This window comes from Hoplias malabaricus, chromosome 2 (assembly GCF_029633855.1).
Source record: "Hoplias malabaricus isolate fHopMal1 chromosome 2, fHopMal1.hap1, whole genome shotgun sequence".
Lineage (NCBI taxonomy): Eukaryota > Metazoa > Chordata > Actinopteri > Characiformes > Erythrinidae > Hoplias > Hoplias malabaricus.
In genome coordinates this window covers 309,007-326,440 of record NC_089801.1, presented here as the reverse complement: position 1 = coordinate 326,440, position 17,434 = coordinate 309,007, and the positions used below count along the sequence as shown (strand labels likewise).

Below are 17,434 nucleotides of genomic sequence, written 5' to 3'. Positions count from 1 at the left end.
TTTAAAGGAAAGAAACAGGGCAGTGGCTAAGCATTAGAATACGGCTGATTTGACCCCCGGTGATAGCCACAGCCATTCAAGCACAATTGGCCTTGCTCTCTGGGTGGGTAAGATGGCCCCTCCTGTCCCCAGTTTCTTTGCTCATGGGCTTAGCTAGCAGCCGATGTGATAGATCTGGGCCATGTGTGTCACTCACTGGTGTTGCATTAGTGGCAGTTCAGAAAGAAGGGGTGGGCTGGCTGCAAGCGCCTTGGCACATGTTCCTTCATACATTTCCAAGGCTGGTGGCACTATGTGTAATAGGAGGGAACCACCGACAGGTGAAAATGGAGACGACTTATTATTGGGGAGGGAATTCAGCAAGATATAAATAAAAGAAAGAAGCATTAATAACATATATATATATATATATAGTACAGTAATCTGGCAGTATACTGCCACCATACACATAATGGAGTGATATCAGAATGGCTGCTCTGGATTTACTGAACTTGAGGACAGCTTAGTGATGGCTCTTTTACCAATATAAACATAGCGGATATCACAAATGTATTTGCTTTATGATATAAGCACATGCACTACTGGTCAAAATACACACAGCTGAACTGAAAGTACATATTAATGTTCACTGTTCCAAACTAGTTAGTAAGTTAATCAAAAACTGCTTAAATTATGTCATTGTAGACCACAAACACTCCTCTATCAGGAAAAGGGGAGGTTATATTACGATATTTTGGTATTATTAGATATTTTATTTAAAAATAATATACATCCATCCAGGGCGGCACGGTGGCGCAGCAGGTAGTGTCGCAGTCACACAGCTCCAGGGGCCTGGAGGTTGTGGGTTCGATTCCAGCTCCGGGTGACTGTCTGTGAGGAGTTGGTGTGTTCTCCCCGTGTCCGCGTGGGTTTCCTCCGGGTGCTCCGGTTTCCTCCCACAGTCCAAAAACACACGTTGCAGGTGGATTGGCGACTCGAAAGTGTCCGTAGGTGTGAGTGTGTGAGTGAATGTGTGTGTGTCTCTGTGTTGCCCTGTGAAGGACTGGCGTCCCCTCCAGGGTGTATTCCCGCCTTGCGCCCGATGATTCCAGGTAGGCTCTGGACCCCCCGCGACCCTAAATTGGATAAGCGGTTACAGATAATGGATGGATGGATGGATATATCCATCCAGCTATCATTGTTGACGTAGTGTATGGCAGTTGTTGTTTGTTGCTACATTCTGAGAGATATGTCACTTTAAATTTAAAGGCAAAAATATGTTTGTTTGTTTTTTACTAGAAATCATATGTTTGATGTTATCACTGTTTTTTATTCATTGCTCCGTTCTGCTGGGTCTTTTAAGCAGTTATTCTTTGCAGCTTCACAGATATCTCTTCTGTTTTGCAGATATCAATGACTGCCAGGGACAGTGCTTGAACGGAGGAACCTGCAGGGTGAGTGTATCACATTTGCTGAAACATACAAGCTGTGTTTCAAGCTCTAATCATGGACTATGAGCCCACATGATTTACTCAAACTGCATTTACTCAAAGTGTTCTTTACAGTTATTAGAGCTTGGCGGTGCTCTCTAGTGTGAAAGTATGAGCTGTGAAGTGATACCGAGCTTGGATTACTGTAAACATCATTGTGTCGGTGTCAGTGTTTGAGGCATTTGGACACATTGCACAACTTGGTTTTTTTATATGTTGTATTACAAATTCTGGAAAATATCCAATATATGAAATATTTCAAATTTAACAAAATAATCACTATTAATATCACTTTTCTCTCCTCTCTCAGGATTTAGTCAACGGCTATCACTGCATTTGCCCGCCTGGATTTTCAGGCGAGCACTGCGAGAAAGACATTGATGAGTGTGCTAGCAGTCCTTGCCTTAATGGAGGTCGATGTCAGGACGAAGTGAATGGTTTTCATTGCCTGTGCCCTGCTGGCTTCTCTGGTCAGCTCTGTCAGGTAAGAGAAATGGCCCTCCAAAAGATAAGTCTACACAAAATCCAGAAAAAGTACAAGCTTTTGGAAATATCTCCGCCCTGGAAAGAATTTACATAATGTCTCTTTTGGTTCCAGTGGTATTTTCATGTGAACCGAAAGCCAGGACTTACAGGAAAAAATATCTATATACATGTGGCAAGGCCTAAGATCTGCTTCTCATCTCCTGTGAAACGTTTTGTCCTGCTTTATCTCCACAGTTTAAACATGTTATACCAGTTAAAGTTTGTTTCCAAGTGCCATACCTCCAAGCCTCGAATAATTTGGGAATGATTGTTGTTAACAGTGTAGCTGTTTCAAAAGGTCTTACAAATCCCACATCCACCAAACATACACAAAGCTCTGAGTGAACAGCAGCCACTGCCGGTTTCTCTAAAATATTTCTCTTTCTTGTTTTCATTCTCCTTTGCATTTCACTGTGTTGTTTCCTGGCAGAGCCAGTAGGGAGGATGCAGTTGGTTTTTGTAAGTCACCAAGAATGTCTGGAAATCGCTTTCTCCTCATCATTTAGCCCCTCTTCCTCTTTTTCCTCTCCTCTCTGGTTTAGCTCGATATTGATTACTGCCGGCCCAACCCGTGTCAGAATGGCGCGCTTTGCTTCAACCTGGCATCTGACTACTTGTGCAAATGCCCGGACGACTACGAGGGAAAAAACTGCTCTCACCTCAAGGACCATTGCCGCACCACTCTGTGCCAAGGTGAGGCTTTCTGTTCACCCGGATGATCTTCAAACACACCTCCTCCTACCCTCATAAACATGCTGTAAGGTGATCTGTTTGTTGCATGCCATTTTCCAAACTGCTTCCTGAGGGGATGGTGGAGGCGTCATATTTGGTTTCATAAGTGAAACTGCCAGAATGAACTATTTTACAGAAACACCTCCACACACACACACACACACACACACACACACTCTTACTGTACATATGTTCCAAGATCTTCCTGAAGGTCTGGCAATGTCTTTTCAGCTCTGTGTGTGTTCTTTCGTCTAATGTCTAATCCCTCGGTGGGATGTATTTTGGTCGCGGTGCAGGTGGTTTCATGGCTGTGTGAGGCAGACCAACCACAGCTAGATAAGCCCATCATGCCACTCAGTCTACTCACAGGAGGAGAATGACTGATGATTATTATACAGCCATAAGATCCAGGTCTTTGTCTATGTGAGCAGAAGAGGAGTGTGATTAGAATGAAGTAGAAAAACATCTCAGGAGGCTACACACATCTTTGCCTCTGATTTCAAAAGAGAACAGCTAATCCCCATCTGCTGTTTCCATATTATTCAGTCAACTACAGAACATAATGTGGATGGATTTCTGTATGTTTAGAAAACAGAAGTATAATAGAAAACACTTACAGCAGAAGCCCTACAGTGTGCTGGAAATACAGCAGACATGTATATTAGAATGCTAATCAGAATGTTGTACATGGTGCGCTGTAGAGAAACGTACCATCTATTACCAGTGTAAAAATTAAGTTTTGTTTGGCTGCGGTTTTGCTTTGTCACGGTGTTTAACTATTAACATTATGATCGGTTTCAAAAATTAATGTCATGATGCAGAAAAATTCATAAAATGGTGGATTTTCATTTAACTCAGAAGATCTCAAAAGTAGAGCACAGTTTCTATGGGTATATTTGAATCTCTTTTCCCTGTTTATCAGTGATTGACAGCTGCACTGTAGCCGTTGCGTCCAACAGCACACCCGAGGGAATGCGTTACATCTCTTCTAATGTATGTGGGCCTCATGGGCGCTGCAGGAGCCAAGCTGCAGGCCAGTTCACCTGCGAGTGTCAGGAGGGATTCAGAGGCACTTACTGCCATGAAAGTAAGATTTTACTGTTGTTTTCACACAGAGCTGCATCACTTTCAGACATATATACTTTGGCCCATCTTTGGATATTGATCCATTCTACTCTACTCGGTTTGCATTTCACTGAATTAAACAGCCACATTTTACAAATATATATCATGTTAGTAGACAGGATCAGCAGTAATAATAATATTTGTGGATTGACTGTTCCAGTTGTTGCAACAATAGATCTTAACAAAATGTTTCTGACGCTGGTCTAGCCCACATCCACCATTTTCCTGGCTCACTTGCCACATGGAATGACAGCCCTTGAGCGGACCACTCCCACTTGCCAAATGAGGGTCACATAAACACAAAATTAGAAGTAATTTTCAGGGTCAATTTGGATCATATCCAGTTTCCCAAAGGGCCAGTACAGCTATATCTTTGCCAGACGTGGGCCAGGGATGTTTGGGCAAACGAGCAAATGACCACATGTGGGCCACTTTTGCTTCAGATATAATTTGCAGTACAGGTAGTACGTCCATATCTGAATTTGATAAAGCAATTTTATACCTGGATATCATATAAAACACATGTAAACCTTTGCACAACTGGAATGTTATTTCCATTGGTTTCTCCTTTATCATTTTAAAGGAAACCTAACTATTGGTGTCTACTCTTCCTTTTTTAGATATAAACGATTGTGAGAGCAGCCCATGCCGAAATGGTGGGACATGCATCGATAAAGTGAACACGTATCAGTGCATTTGCGCTGATGGATGGGAAGGAGCCCACTGCGAAACCAGTATGTTTTTTCTTTGCAGCAATGTTTCTTTGGTCTGTTTCTTACATATCTGTATATTTAACAAGCCATATGTTTATATCTAACAAGCCATTCCTCTTTTCTACCAGATATAGATGACTGCGGCTTGAATCCCTGTCTAAATAAGGGAACATGTCAAGACCTGGTGAATGACTTTTACTGCGAGTGCCAAAATGGCTGGAAGGGAAAGACCTGCCACTCCCGTAAGTTTCTCCGACCCAGCCCTATTAAGAACAGGGCTGTAACAATACCACACTTGTTAACTAACGTCACAATATGCCAATCTACATCAGAATGAAACAATGAAAAAACTAAAGACAGCATGAATCTTTTAATATTTGTTTTGATAAATAAACTTTCAGGTGGAATGTAACAGGAACGCTTGCCTAGCAAATATTGAATGAGTATTAAATTGTTTTTGACATAGTGTGCAACACACAGTAAGACCTTCTCCTTCCAGGTGAGAGCCAGTGCGATGAAGCTACCTGTAACAATGGAGGTACCTGCCACGATGAGGGAGATACCTTCAAATGCAAATGCTCGCCAGGCTGGGAGGGAGCGACTTGTAATATAGGTGAGTTCAGTTGACGGGTTTATAGGTTTGTACACATGTCAATTATAATAAATATCAACCCCTCAACTATCATTCTGTCATCATACTCTCCGCTACATGCAGACCCTGCATGGTACATGAACCTAGAACTTTCTCTGTGGTCCCCTACAGCTAAAAACAGCAGCTGTCTGCCCAATCCTTGTGAGAACGGAGGCACCTGTGTGGTTAGTGGAGATTCCTTCACCTGCGTATGTAAAGAAGGCTGGGAGGGAGCCACCTGTTCCCAGAGTAAGTATAACTCCCTTGAGGCATCAAGAGTTCAGCATTTTTGGTGGAGACATGCTTCGTAAAGAACTGATAGAGAAAAGTTCTGTGTGTTAGAATAGGAATACTGGTTATCACAGAGGTGACTCGATTTCACCTCCCAGTGTGGGTAATAGATTAAACATTTGTGGGGCTGCCATGGGCTAAGGGTTAGGGGGCTGGAATATCACCGGTACCCTTCCCTCAACAGTAACATGGGGGTGGGGTAGCGAAGGAACAGCACTGTCTCCTTCCTCAACATCCAAGGCTGAACTGCCCTTGAGTAAGGTGTGAGAGTCCTCACCGCCCCAGTGCACTACTGTGTGTATGTGTTTCCTCTGCCACGATGGGTTAAATGCAGAGGCACAAATTCATTGTACTGAATTTCACATATTGCTGGGTCTTATAATATTATTTACACCAATCTTATTATGATAATTATGAGATATACTATATAAATATGAGGTGTTCCCTTTGCCAGTGCATCATTTTTTGGACAATGTAGGCTTTGGCTTACTCGCTTGTTCCTTTCCACTGTTCTTCTGTGCCCTCCTAGAGTTTTCTCAGTCTGGCTTAACATTGTATGCCTCCAGCCATGAAAAAAAAAAACAACAACATTAAATAAGGAAAGTGGAGACAGATGTCCACCCCGCTCCCTCCCCCCAGCCCACCCCCTGTGCTTCTTCTTCTCTGCACATTCCCTTCTTGTCTTCCTCTACACCTCTAATAGGGAGAGTCTCTTTTAATATAAATATTGCAGAGAGGGTTGAACTTCACATACGTAGCAGTTCTGTTTTGTTTTCAGTCTGTTCTGGTTTTTCATAGCGTAATGTTGTTCTTGTGGTAAAAGGTGAGGTCTGAATGCAGTATACATTTTTCTACTGGTTTAAGCTGAGTGTTTTTTTGCTCAGGTGTACCTGCTCAGCCTGCACCGCAGCGATTGAAGAGTTTGATTGTCAATTTATAATCATGAAACCAGTAAATCCTCATAAATGGCTAACCTTCATCAGCCAGGTTTCCTTAGACATCAGTCAGTCCCGTGCTCTGTATATTGATTAGGGCCCAACCATTTGACAAACCAAATGAGGTTTGTGAAAAACAACTCATATGCGCAGAGACAAGCTAGGACACGTTCCTTTGCTGCAAACTCCTTTACACTAACAAACACAAAAATCTATTCATTTGCTCATTTTCTCTTTCAGATACCAACGACTGCAGCCCACACCCATGGTAAGTCCAGGCAAATCACTTTTGTGCACACAGCTTGTGCCTGTAAACAAGCCTGTACAGCTGTGCAGAACTTTCTCACACTCTGCAGGCAATGTGCTGGGAAATAGTCACGCCCTTTTCTTGCTGTCATTCCAAAGGTGCGCTCAGCCCCGCTGTCTATCGCGCACCCTGCTCCATTTTCCACTTCGACTGACTCAGATCGTTTGAGTTCAGTACAGCATAAGGGTTGGCGGGTGTGTGTGTGTGTGTGTGGGGGGGGGGGGGGGGGCGAAAGAAAAATAGCTCATTGCACTTTGGGCATTGCTTCTTGAGGGGGGAATTCCACTGTAAGGTATCAAATTCAACATTAGAAAGACTCAAGCCTGTATTGGTAAAAGCTTTGTTTAAACATCCCCCTGAATTATAAAGTATGAGCGGATGGGGGTGGGGTGTTTGCTAGTGTGGTTTTTACATCTTTTTCCTTTTTCTCTTTAGCTACAACAGTGGGACTTGTGTGGACGGAGACAACTGGTACCGGTGTGAGTGCGCCCCCGGCTTCGCAGGCCCCGACTGTCGCATAAGTGAGTTCAAGCCTTATGAGATGTGTTCTTCTGGCTTCGGCCAATCCTGGCCCTGGATCAGTTCATTAATAGTCAGGGTTGGGATATAAATGCACGGTCTAGCCAGCAAATTACCCAGCCATTCTGGCAGAGTGCCAAACACAGTCAGTGCTCTCCTTCCATTCTGGGTTCATAGCTCCTAGAGGGGAAAGGCTTACAGCATCCAAAAGCCATTCAGCCTCGGTGCTCAGCACTGATTAGAGTTCATTTTGTCCCCTTTAAAAGCTTTCATCTGGCCACTTGGCTCCTTATTACGCGACATACCTCAGGCTTTGTTGTTTGATGCAGGCCTATCCGTAAATATAGTCAGCACTAATGAAATTACTATCAGCCGAACATGGCTATGTGTTAGATCAAAGCTTTTAAAATTGGACTGGTTGCTCACTTCAGACTTTGCTTTGTAAAATGCCCCCCATGCACCATCCTTACCATCTAATTACCCCCAGTTTTGTGTTTATATTTGGAAGAAGGGCAGTAAACTGGAAACAAACTAAAGCAAGTGTTTGTGATGGCTGTACTTCCTTCCAGATATTAATGAGTGCCAGTCCTCGCCCTGCGCTTACGGTGCTACATGTGTGGATGAGATCAACGGCTACCGCTGCCTTTGTCCTCAGGGGCGGACTGGGCCTCATTGTCAAGAAAGTGAGTGCGGTATCACCTTACACACACACCCACACAGAACTCTCTCCTCTGTTACCACATAATCCACAGTAACTGGACACTCTTTAGCCAGGAAAGAGAAAAGCCCTAGGCCAGGAGTTGCCAGCTAATTGTCAATATGCTAAATACAAGGGCATTTGCTCAGATGCCTCCCAAGCACCTTGCAGCAGGGAGGACAAAGTAAAAAGCTTAATCCAAAAGGAGGCCTGGGTCTGCTTCAAGTGCTCATTAAAAGGTTAACTGACCTAAATTCGTCTTTCTGCCACTCAGCCACAGGTAGGCCCTGCGTTTCTGAAGGAGGTCAAGTTACTGCTGATGGCGCTAAATGGGAAGAAGACTGCAACACATGTCAGTGTCACAATGGAAAGGTCCACTGCACTAAGGTATGTGTGAAACTCAATCCCTAAATATTCATTGTCTAGTTTTAGGTTAGCAACAGTAACCAGGGGCAAACTGTCAGAACTGTACAATATGCCACAAATGTAGTTCTTCGCGAATGGCAGGCCTTTTTACACTTAACTGCACACTTAAAGTGCTAGTAATCACAGATTTACCTGTTCTACTCTACAGTAGAATTAATGAACGCTAATCTAATTTAAATGTTATCTCTATCTGGAGGTAATAATGGGCCTGGTTTTTGCTTTTCCTCAGATGTGGTGTGGACCACTGTCTTGTCGAACTGGTACAAGCCGTAGTGGATGCCAGCTGAGCCAGTCTTGTCTCCCCATCAAAGAGGAGCATTGTTTTGTGAAGCCGTGCCATGGCCTGGGAGAATGCTGGCCCTCTGCACCACCTCTACCAAACTCAAAATGCCACCACAGCTTGCCTTACCAGGATGACATCTGTGCCAACATCACGTTAACCTTCAGTAAAGAGACCCTGCCTCGAGTGAGTCACCCTTGCAAAGAAGAGACATTTCTCGTTCTTTGTTTTCTTGTTGAACGTGGTAATTGCATGATATTTTTGCCACAGAAACAGCCTCTGCATTGTCTGGCAGACGAGGGGCTTTTATCATTAACTAGAATCTGTAAACCCTATAATTTTAGTATTAGAATGCCTTTAAGGGGAGGGTTTGTTTTACCTTGGGGAGATTTCCAATGAAATCTGTGATTTTAATCCATTATCAATTTGTGGTTGTATTGCCTTTAATGCCCCTATAATCTGTTAGTCTAATCCAAACCCTAGAGGACGCTGTAATTTGAGTAATTCCCAAACAGAACCATCGTTTTAAATCGGCTGTGGGTCTGAAACAGCTTCTGGCAGTTATGGTTGTTCAGTAACTGGCTGAAATTAGAGCTCCTTCTCAACCCCACTGTATTGTACCCACCTAACCTGCTAATATTATACACTGTTGCTATTGCTATCATATAACACTGAGAGGTACCATTAGGCTATTACATTTCAGTATGTGCTTTCCACAGTGGATCATTTCAGGGAAACTGTGAATACTGTATTCAAATCAGTCACATCCCTTTCAAATTAGATAACAGAATGGCCATGCATGAAACTAGAATAACTAGAATAGAGCTTAAAGGCCGAACTGTTGAACGTCAATATGTACACTACATATGATAGGATTTGGGCCAAAATCATTCAGATTCAGGTTTCGGGTTTTGGCAAATATTAACAAAACAGATACTACTCTTATAAAAAACAAATATTATTTCAAGTTTTAGGAAAGCCCTTTTTGACAAGTCATCAACCACTGCTCCGATGCAAAGGGTACTGACAGGCTCAAACAAGAATTTGGCCATTCAGACAGGACACAGTATCTGTATTTGAACTGAAATATACCTTACCTACTGTCCAGTGGCAACAAAGACAGGACTACCATGCTTTAAGACTGAAGGACTGTGCGTTCTTACAAAGAATGAGTGTGACAGAAAACAAGACTGAATTTTATTAGAACACTCAGTCTAAGAAATCCGGTTCTATATTCATTATTCTCTTATATTCTCTTCCATACGATTTCAGACAGCATTCACAAAATCTTTCTTCTGTGTAGTGCTCTGAGGGCTTTGCTTTCAATAATTATTCCAGCTTTGTCCTAATAGTTTTGTCTTTGCAGGGTCTGAGTATAGAAGATGTGTGTAATGAACTGAGGCAAGTGTACATAGTGAAGAACCTCTCTTCAGAGTACTCTGTTTCCATCAGCTGTGATCCATCCTCCTCTGCCAGCAATGAGATTCACGTCAGCATAGTGAGTACACAACTTATGTTTTATTGGTGTGAGTTTAAATGGTAGCTTACAAAGGATGGGGTCTGTTGACATGCTCAAAGGTGTCCTCTGTAAAACTCCACACATTAAAATGTATTTATTTAATTTATTTTTGTGATGTATTGATTTTGTTACCGAAGGCTAATGCAAATCCAAATATTACATAAGAGTCTTTTTCTATTTTTCATATCCTTGTCTATAGTCAACGGAAGAGCCCCAGTCAGACAGGAGTCCCATTAAAGAGATTACAAATAGAATTATTGACCTGGTGAGCAAGCGTGCTGGCAACAGCTCCATCATCAAAGCTGTCACTGGAGTGCGTTTGCAACAAAACCCCAAAACAGGTATGAACTGGTAAAACATCCATCCATCCATCCATTATCTGTAACCGCTTATCCAATTCAGGGTCACGGTGGGTCCAGAGCCTACCTGGAATCATTGGGCACAAGGCGGGAATACACCCTGGAGGGGGCGCTAGTCCTTCACAGGGCAACACAGACACACACAGTCACTCACACCTACGGTCACTTTTGAGTCACCAATCCACCTATCAACGTGTGTTTTTGGACTGTGGGAGGAAACCGGAGCACCCAGAGGAAACCCACGCGGACATGGGGAGAACACACCAACTCCTCACAGACAGTCACCCGGAGGAAACCCACACAGACACAGAGAGAACACACCACACTCCTCACAGACAGTCACCTGGAGCGGGAATCGAACCCACAACCTCCAGGTCCCTGGAGCTTTGTGACTGTGACACCACCTGCTGCACCACCGTGCTGCCCACTGTTAAACATACAAACAATACATCAATGGGTGATCATTTAAGCTTTGCAGAGACAAGCATCTGGCTGTTTATAATTACTGCTCAACGGTCAACTGAAAGGTCGACTTGAATTTTTTAATTATACGTTAACAATATTCAAAAGGTATTGGTCGCCATTTTACAACAACAATGTTATTTGTCTGCAGTTACTATATAACACTGATATCTTATACTGTTATAACTCGGCCCAGTGAGAGTCTGGATCTACAGATATGCCACAACTTAAATAAAGAGCCAGTGGAAAAAGAGAAGTTCTAAAGATTCCTTGAGGTAGGGAATTGCATAGTCCTTTATTAAATGTGCAGTAGAGTGTATTAACTTCACAGTTCTATTGCCCTATGTTGTACCATTTGGACCTAAAAAAAAAAATAAAAAAACAGTCACATCTCTATTAAGTCAATTCTGTGTACACCATTAAATAAAGGCTTAACGTTGTTTCCAAGCTGGAGTCTTAGGTCATATATTCCATGAAACCTCAAAGTTTGCCAGCTGGACACAGCATCAATTTCACATCAGATGCCTCTTTATGCACGTCATTCATCAAAATTCAGAGCCCTACACTGCTTCAGCTTGTGCCACATGGCATGTTCTTTTGCGAAATTGTGAGTGATTCTGGCCAGTGTGCCATGCAGGGTGGACATATTGATACTAATTGGAGTCTGCGATACCCAGCTGTCACTGGGAAAATTATGCAAAGTTTTGTATTTGTTTATGAAAACAGACGTAGACATATTAACTGTTAGTGTTATCTGTTCACCAACTGCGAATGTTTTGGTTTCTGTTAAACTGACACCCTACACTTTGGAGTGTAATTGTCCAACAGCAGGAGCTACAATGACATTTTTCAGTGTCTTAACATGTGGGAGATTTTAACCTTCAACTAGGCCTTCAACTTAAAAACAATAATACTGCATTTAAATTGCATCAGTGATGAGACAAATGTCATGCCTATGTCACTTCATATTTTCAAACAAAATGTCAATTTATTTTTACTGAAGAAAACCAATTGTCCAAAAGCAACAAGCCTGTGTGAAAAACTCAATGCTTATATGCAGTGCCTTTCATCATTCGGGACACATGTAACATTTCCTAGATTTTACAATGATGTCAGACTTTTGATTGGCTGTTTGAATGTGATTATGGAAGAGCTTCTTTGGAGTAATACCATGATAGCATCAGTTTAAAAGAACTGTAGATTATAGCATAGAGCATCACATAGTTCAGGTAGTGTCACTCTCACACAGCTCCAAGGTCCTGGGGTGTGGGTTCAGGCCCTGCTCCGGGTGACAGTCTGTGAGGAGTTTGCTGTGTTCTCTCAGTATCTGCGTGGGTTTCCTCTGGGTGCTCCGGTTTCCTCCCACAGTCCAAAAACACACGTTGGTAGGTGGATTGGTGACTCAAAAGTGACCGTAGGTGTGCTCCGGGTGCTCCGGTTTCCTCCCATGGTCCAAAAAAACACGTTAGTACACTGTAAAAAAATTCTTGTACATTTTACAGTAAAATACTTGCAGCAGATTTCCCAGCCATTTACCGTATTTTTACAGTATTTCAAATTTACAGCATATTACTGTAATTGAGTAATACAATAATTTACTGTAAATACTGTGATTTACAATAAAATACTGTAGCTGATTTGCTGTAAATTGACAGCAATTTTTTACAGTGTAGGTGGACTGGCGACTCTAAATTGTCCATAGGTGTGTATGTGTGTTGCCCTGCGATGGACTGGCTTCCCGTCCAGGGTGTGTTCCCGCCTTCCGGGGTGGCTCTGTACCCATCACGACCCTGAACTGGATAAGCGTTTACGGATAATGAATGAAGATTTCAGCAAAGAACTAATTAGAACTTTTTAAGATTTCTTAATTAACCCTTGTTTGCTTTCTTTTAGATTATCTGGTTCCTCTTCTCAGCTCTATCTTTATCCTCCTCTGGATCTTTGCTCTGGCAACGTTGTTTCTCTGGTGCATCCGTCGGCGGCGGAAACAGAACGCCCATGGAAACACAGCAGCTTTGGCCACTGAGGACAACACCACCAACAACGTGCGGGAGCAGCTCAACCAGATCAAGAACCCGATCGAAAAGCACGCGGCCCACAGCGTGGCCATAAAAGACTACGAGGGGAAGAACTCGATCATTGCTAAAATTAGGACACACAATACAGAGGGAGAGGAGGAGGAGATGGAGAAGCATGTGCAGAAAGCACGATTCACAAAGCAACCAGCGTACACGCTAGTGGACAATGAGGAGCGAACACCCAACAAAACGTCCAACTGGACTAACAAACAGGACAACAGAGACCTGGAGACAGTGCACAGTTTAAACAGGATGGAGTACATCGTATAGCAGGCAACTGTGTTGCCGTGTGACCAAACACCTCCTCCTTTAACCATGTACTGAACATTCAGAGGCTGGAGGAGGCTGATGCAAGTAAAACTGTTGTGTCACTTTTGACCCTAAGGTTATTATTTGCAGAGTCTTTGTATTAATTTAAGTTTTGACACGCTGGCTTACACTGGCAACTGACGGTTGTTGTGGTTGTTTGGACAAACCAAAGTGCTGTATTCCATGTCCATACAAAGACTAGTCTGCGAGTGCATTTCCACTTCACGAAAATGACAACACTACCAGCACCACATACATTTCCAATGTCTATTTTTTGTGGATACGTTTGAGTATCTGAGTTATTGTACAATTTTCAAATAGTCTTAAGTGTTTTTTTTTATAATTATTATTATTGTTATTATAAATATTATTATGATTGTTATTACGATGACAATATCACTGCTCTAGCGTGTCCCCTCCCCCCCCCCTTGTTGGAGCGCTCCGGTTAGATTTTACAATTATTGTGTACTGAAAGTGCCTTTGCTGTTCTTCCTTGCAGCAGCTCTGTTATTGTAACATGACTAAGGACAAAAAGACAAGCAAAAAAAAAAGTAAAAAATTATTTATTAGATTTCTTTTCACGGTGCAGGATGTGTTGGTCCTGCCTGGGTCCAGAATGTTCAGAATGTAATTGATATCTGCCTTAGATTCACTCTTTTCGCCCCTAGACCTTTTGAAATGAGGTGTTGCCGTTTTGTGTAATTATGCATAGCACAACCTCTGATAGTTTTATCACTGAGAAATGTACTGTTCCTCAAGTTAGTGTGCAGGCACTCCAGGGGGGCAGTATATTAAACTGTATAAAAACCTGAAACATGACCAATGAATGGCTCGTCTGTTAGATATTCATTCCCAGTAGCACATTTATCATTTCAATTATTGTTAATTGTGGGGTAAAGATATTGCTACAGTATTGCTTCCTGCATTCAGGAAACCAAATGTAGCCAAATCAATTTTCAGAAATGCAACACGAGACCTTTACTCTCGACAAGCACACTGTGGTTTGTGGTACAATGGGAACCTGTCACAAGCATGTAATTTGAAAATTTTAATGTTATATGAACCGCCATCTTCTTTTAGTTTGGAAAAGTAAAATCCAAAAAGTGGTGAAATGGGCTAATTCTTTCTTGTTGTCAATGCTTAATAGCTCCTAACTAATGAAGCAGCAAACATTATTGCCCTTAAATAATGTGTTAAACCTCAGAAAACTTGATAGACTCAAAAATTTGGTTTTTTTTGTATTTTTTTTTTTATAATAAGACCCATAACATATCAATAAATGTCCTTACATATTTTTAAGAGAGGATTTGTCTGACATTTAGCATGAGCCTAAACAACGGCTTAACGTGGTTTAAGTCTCTTAAGAAGCTACAGAATTAGAATTCTTAGTTATAAAGCTATCAGCTAATTGTGCTATACATAATTACAAACCAAAAAAAGCAGTTTAAAAGGGTTTGGCTTAATATCAGTTTGAGATCTGCTACCTGACTGGATTACATTAGCAACAACAGATGCCACTGTGGGCAATGACTACACATAAGCAGCACTAGATTATAAGGCAGAGGGTTCAAAAATTGGCACAGTCTGGCCCCAGGTGAGGGTCTGTTCACAGCTGCTGCCAATATGAAGAATTGTGTATTTAGGAATGTGTAGATATGTACATTTGTTTTTAATTAATCACTGTGTATATTTTTGTTTTATTAACTTAATAATCAAGAGCCTTAAAATATCATTCCTTTTATTTATATGTACTGTCTTCTTTTGAACGTTTTGATAGCCTTGTAAGATTATGGCTTCCTTATTTTCAACACAACTCTGTTTTATAGATGCCACAGTTTTGAAGAGAAAAAGGGCAGTCTATTTTTAAAGACAAGGATGGGCATGCGTGTGCCTGAAACGGTTTGTTTTTCCTGTTCATTGTCAGATATTATTATTTCAGACATCACTTGTAGTATCTATTTTGCCAGGACTTACTTATAGTAGCTGAGGGAATGATGGAAGGAAAACAGCAGTTTTTTTGGTTTATTAGTTGCCAAAAAACTACAAGGGAAACCAAATTTTTCCCACTGAAATGCGAAAATCCTCAAATCATTGCTCATATGCAGTCATTTACTTATTATTTATATTGCATAACTCACATTATAACTTGATCAGTAGGATGATCAGTGAGTACCCAGTGGGTCAAACCCAGTCCCCGTTCTTGCAGTCTTAAAAGTAAAGGTGAGTCCTTTGGGCTTTATCTTATCCACAAAGGGTCAGTGCGCTAAGCAGTGCACACCTGATTTTACTTGTTTAAATCAACTAGTCACCTTCTCTAATCAGTTATACAGGGTGTGCTCCTGTTTGTTTGGAATGAAAACTGCAGCCACACCAGCCCTTTGTGGATAAGATTGGTGACTCCTGCCATAGAGGAACCACCTTTGGTTCCCTAAATCAGTTGCTCTCAAACCAGTCCTCAGGGTCCTCCAAATGACCTACATTTGTTCTATTCCTTTGTTGGGAGTTTATACTTTTGAGACCACTTGGTGTGCCCTGAGTACCTGAGAGAGCCTGTCTGGACTAGAACCGCTGACTACACTTGAAATGGATTAGTTTTAAAATGATGCAAGTGTTAAAAATACAAGTGTATACACAGTTCCAGCCTTTGCTTTTAGATGTTTGACTGAAGCCTTTCACATAAAATGATGCTCAATTGACTCCAATTATTGCCCCACAAGAAGAAATATGCAGGCAACAACAACCCATCACAAAGATCCCTTAGAAGTCAATTTCTTATCGATGTACATTTTTCTATAATTCCAATTTTTTTTCCCCTCCAAGTTTATTCATGGATTTTTTTAAGCCATATTTATTAAATATTTTGTATGAAAAAATCTCAAATGGATATTCTATTTTCTGTGCCACAGAAGAAACATAAATGCTGCACTTGGAACTACACGTCGAAACCGATTAAATCTAGTAATCTAGCCGCTCTCCAAATGTGTGTTTCATTATCGGAATGGACTCTACTGGATTTTAACTACACAAACCACTCAAGAGTATTTCAAGTATATTTTAACTCTGAATATAAATATTAGTAAATAAAGTATGCTAAATACTTTTAAAGCAGGTTTTAAAAAAAATAAAGGTGACATTATGAAAAATATCACATGTTCAGTACATTTAAACATTATTTTTTTTGAAAATCTGGAGCCAATCCACAAACTGAAACAAGACCACCCAGTCAGCTTCTAGGGTAAATGAGCTGTTCTGATTTTGCATAACTTCTGTGTGGAAATTTCAGAATACTACTGCATCCTCATTTGAACCTCTCCAACCACAGCGCTCGACCCACAATTATGTGAGAACATGAAGACGAGATTAAATGTAGAACGGGAGACAACGAGCACAGAGAAGAGTACTGAGTAAAAACAGAAAGCAAGAAAGGAGAAGGAAGAGACTTTTTTTTTTTTTGGGGGGGTGGGGGGTGGGGGGGGGGACTAAATCCCAGACATCCTGCTCCTCATTTCACTTCGGTGGACTCATATTGGAGTGACAGAAGTCACAGCAGCTCACACACATGGCATTAACACCACAGAGTTATGTTAGCTTGTGGAAAAAGGGTTGAGAATATGTCCCCTTTAAAATACAATGCTCCATAAAAACATTAGTGAAGAAATAAAAATGAATAAATAAATACAAATTCATTCATTCATTCATTCACTGTCTGTAACCACTTATCCAATTCAGGGCCGCAGTGAGTCCGGAGCCTACCTGCAATCACTGGGCGCAAGGAGGGAGAGGCTGTAATGATACACAAAATTATTTTTACAACAAGTGTTTTATCCTAAAGTGAGCGCAGATGATGTGACAGGGGCAAGCCAAGACTCCCTCAGAGGATTAGGAAAAAAACCTAGAGGGGAATCAGGACCCTAATGGGCAAGTCATTCTCCTCTGCATTACATCAAAGCAAAACAATAGCACAAGAAGAGCAGTATGAGATTAAGAATGGATCAAGTGTAAATATAACACTGAACAAAGTACTGAGCCTGTGAATGGAAAAAGTATTCAATTTTAG

At 41.5% G+C, this 17,434-nt stretch overlaps 1 protein-coding gene across 1 annotated transcript in view; it reads left to right on the top strand.

The window, feature by feature from the left end:
* The window catches only part of jag1b (jagged canonical Notch ligand 1b), a 45,045-nt gene extending 28,728 nt beyond the window's left edge, over positions 1–16,317 (top strand). The window contains exons 11-26 of the mRNA XM_066651243.1: positions 1,387–1,433; positions 1,780–1,953; positions 2,537–2,687; positions 3,649–3,813; positions 4,472–4,585; positions 4,693–4,806; positions 5,064–5,177; positions 5,328–5,444; positions 6,662–6,689; positions 7,164–7,249; positions 7,817–7,930; positions 8,219–8,331; positions 8,600–8,836; positions 10,017–10,148; positions 10,369–10,510; positions 12,884–16,317. Of these exons, the coding sequence (XP_066507340.1) occupies positions 1,387–1,433; positions 1,780–1,953; positions 2,537–2,687; positions 3,649–3,813; positions 4,472–4,585; positions 4,693–4,806; positions 5,064–5,177; positions 5,328–5,444; positions 6,662–6,689; positions 7,164–7,249; positions 7,817–7,930; positions 8,219–8,331; positions 8,600–8,836; positions 10,017–10,148; positions 10,369–10,510; positions 12,884–13,338 (2,303 nt within the window). The 3' untranslated portion in view covers positions 13,339–16,317. The remainder of the gene's footprint in view (positions 1–1,386; positions 1,434–1,779; positions 1,954–2,536; positions 2,688–3,648; positions 3,814–4,471; positions 4,586–4,692; positions 4,807–5,063; positions 5,178–5,327; positions 5,445–6,661; positions 6,690–7,163; positions 7,250–7,816; positions 7,931–8,218; positions 8,332–8,599; positions 8,837–10,016; positions 10,149–10,368; positions 10,511–12,883) is intronic.
* Positions 16,318–17,434: the final 1,117 nt, after the last annotated feature.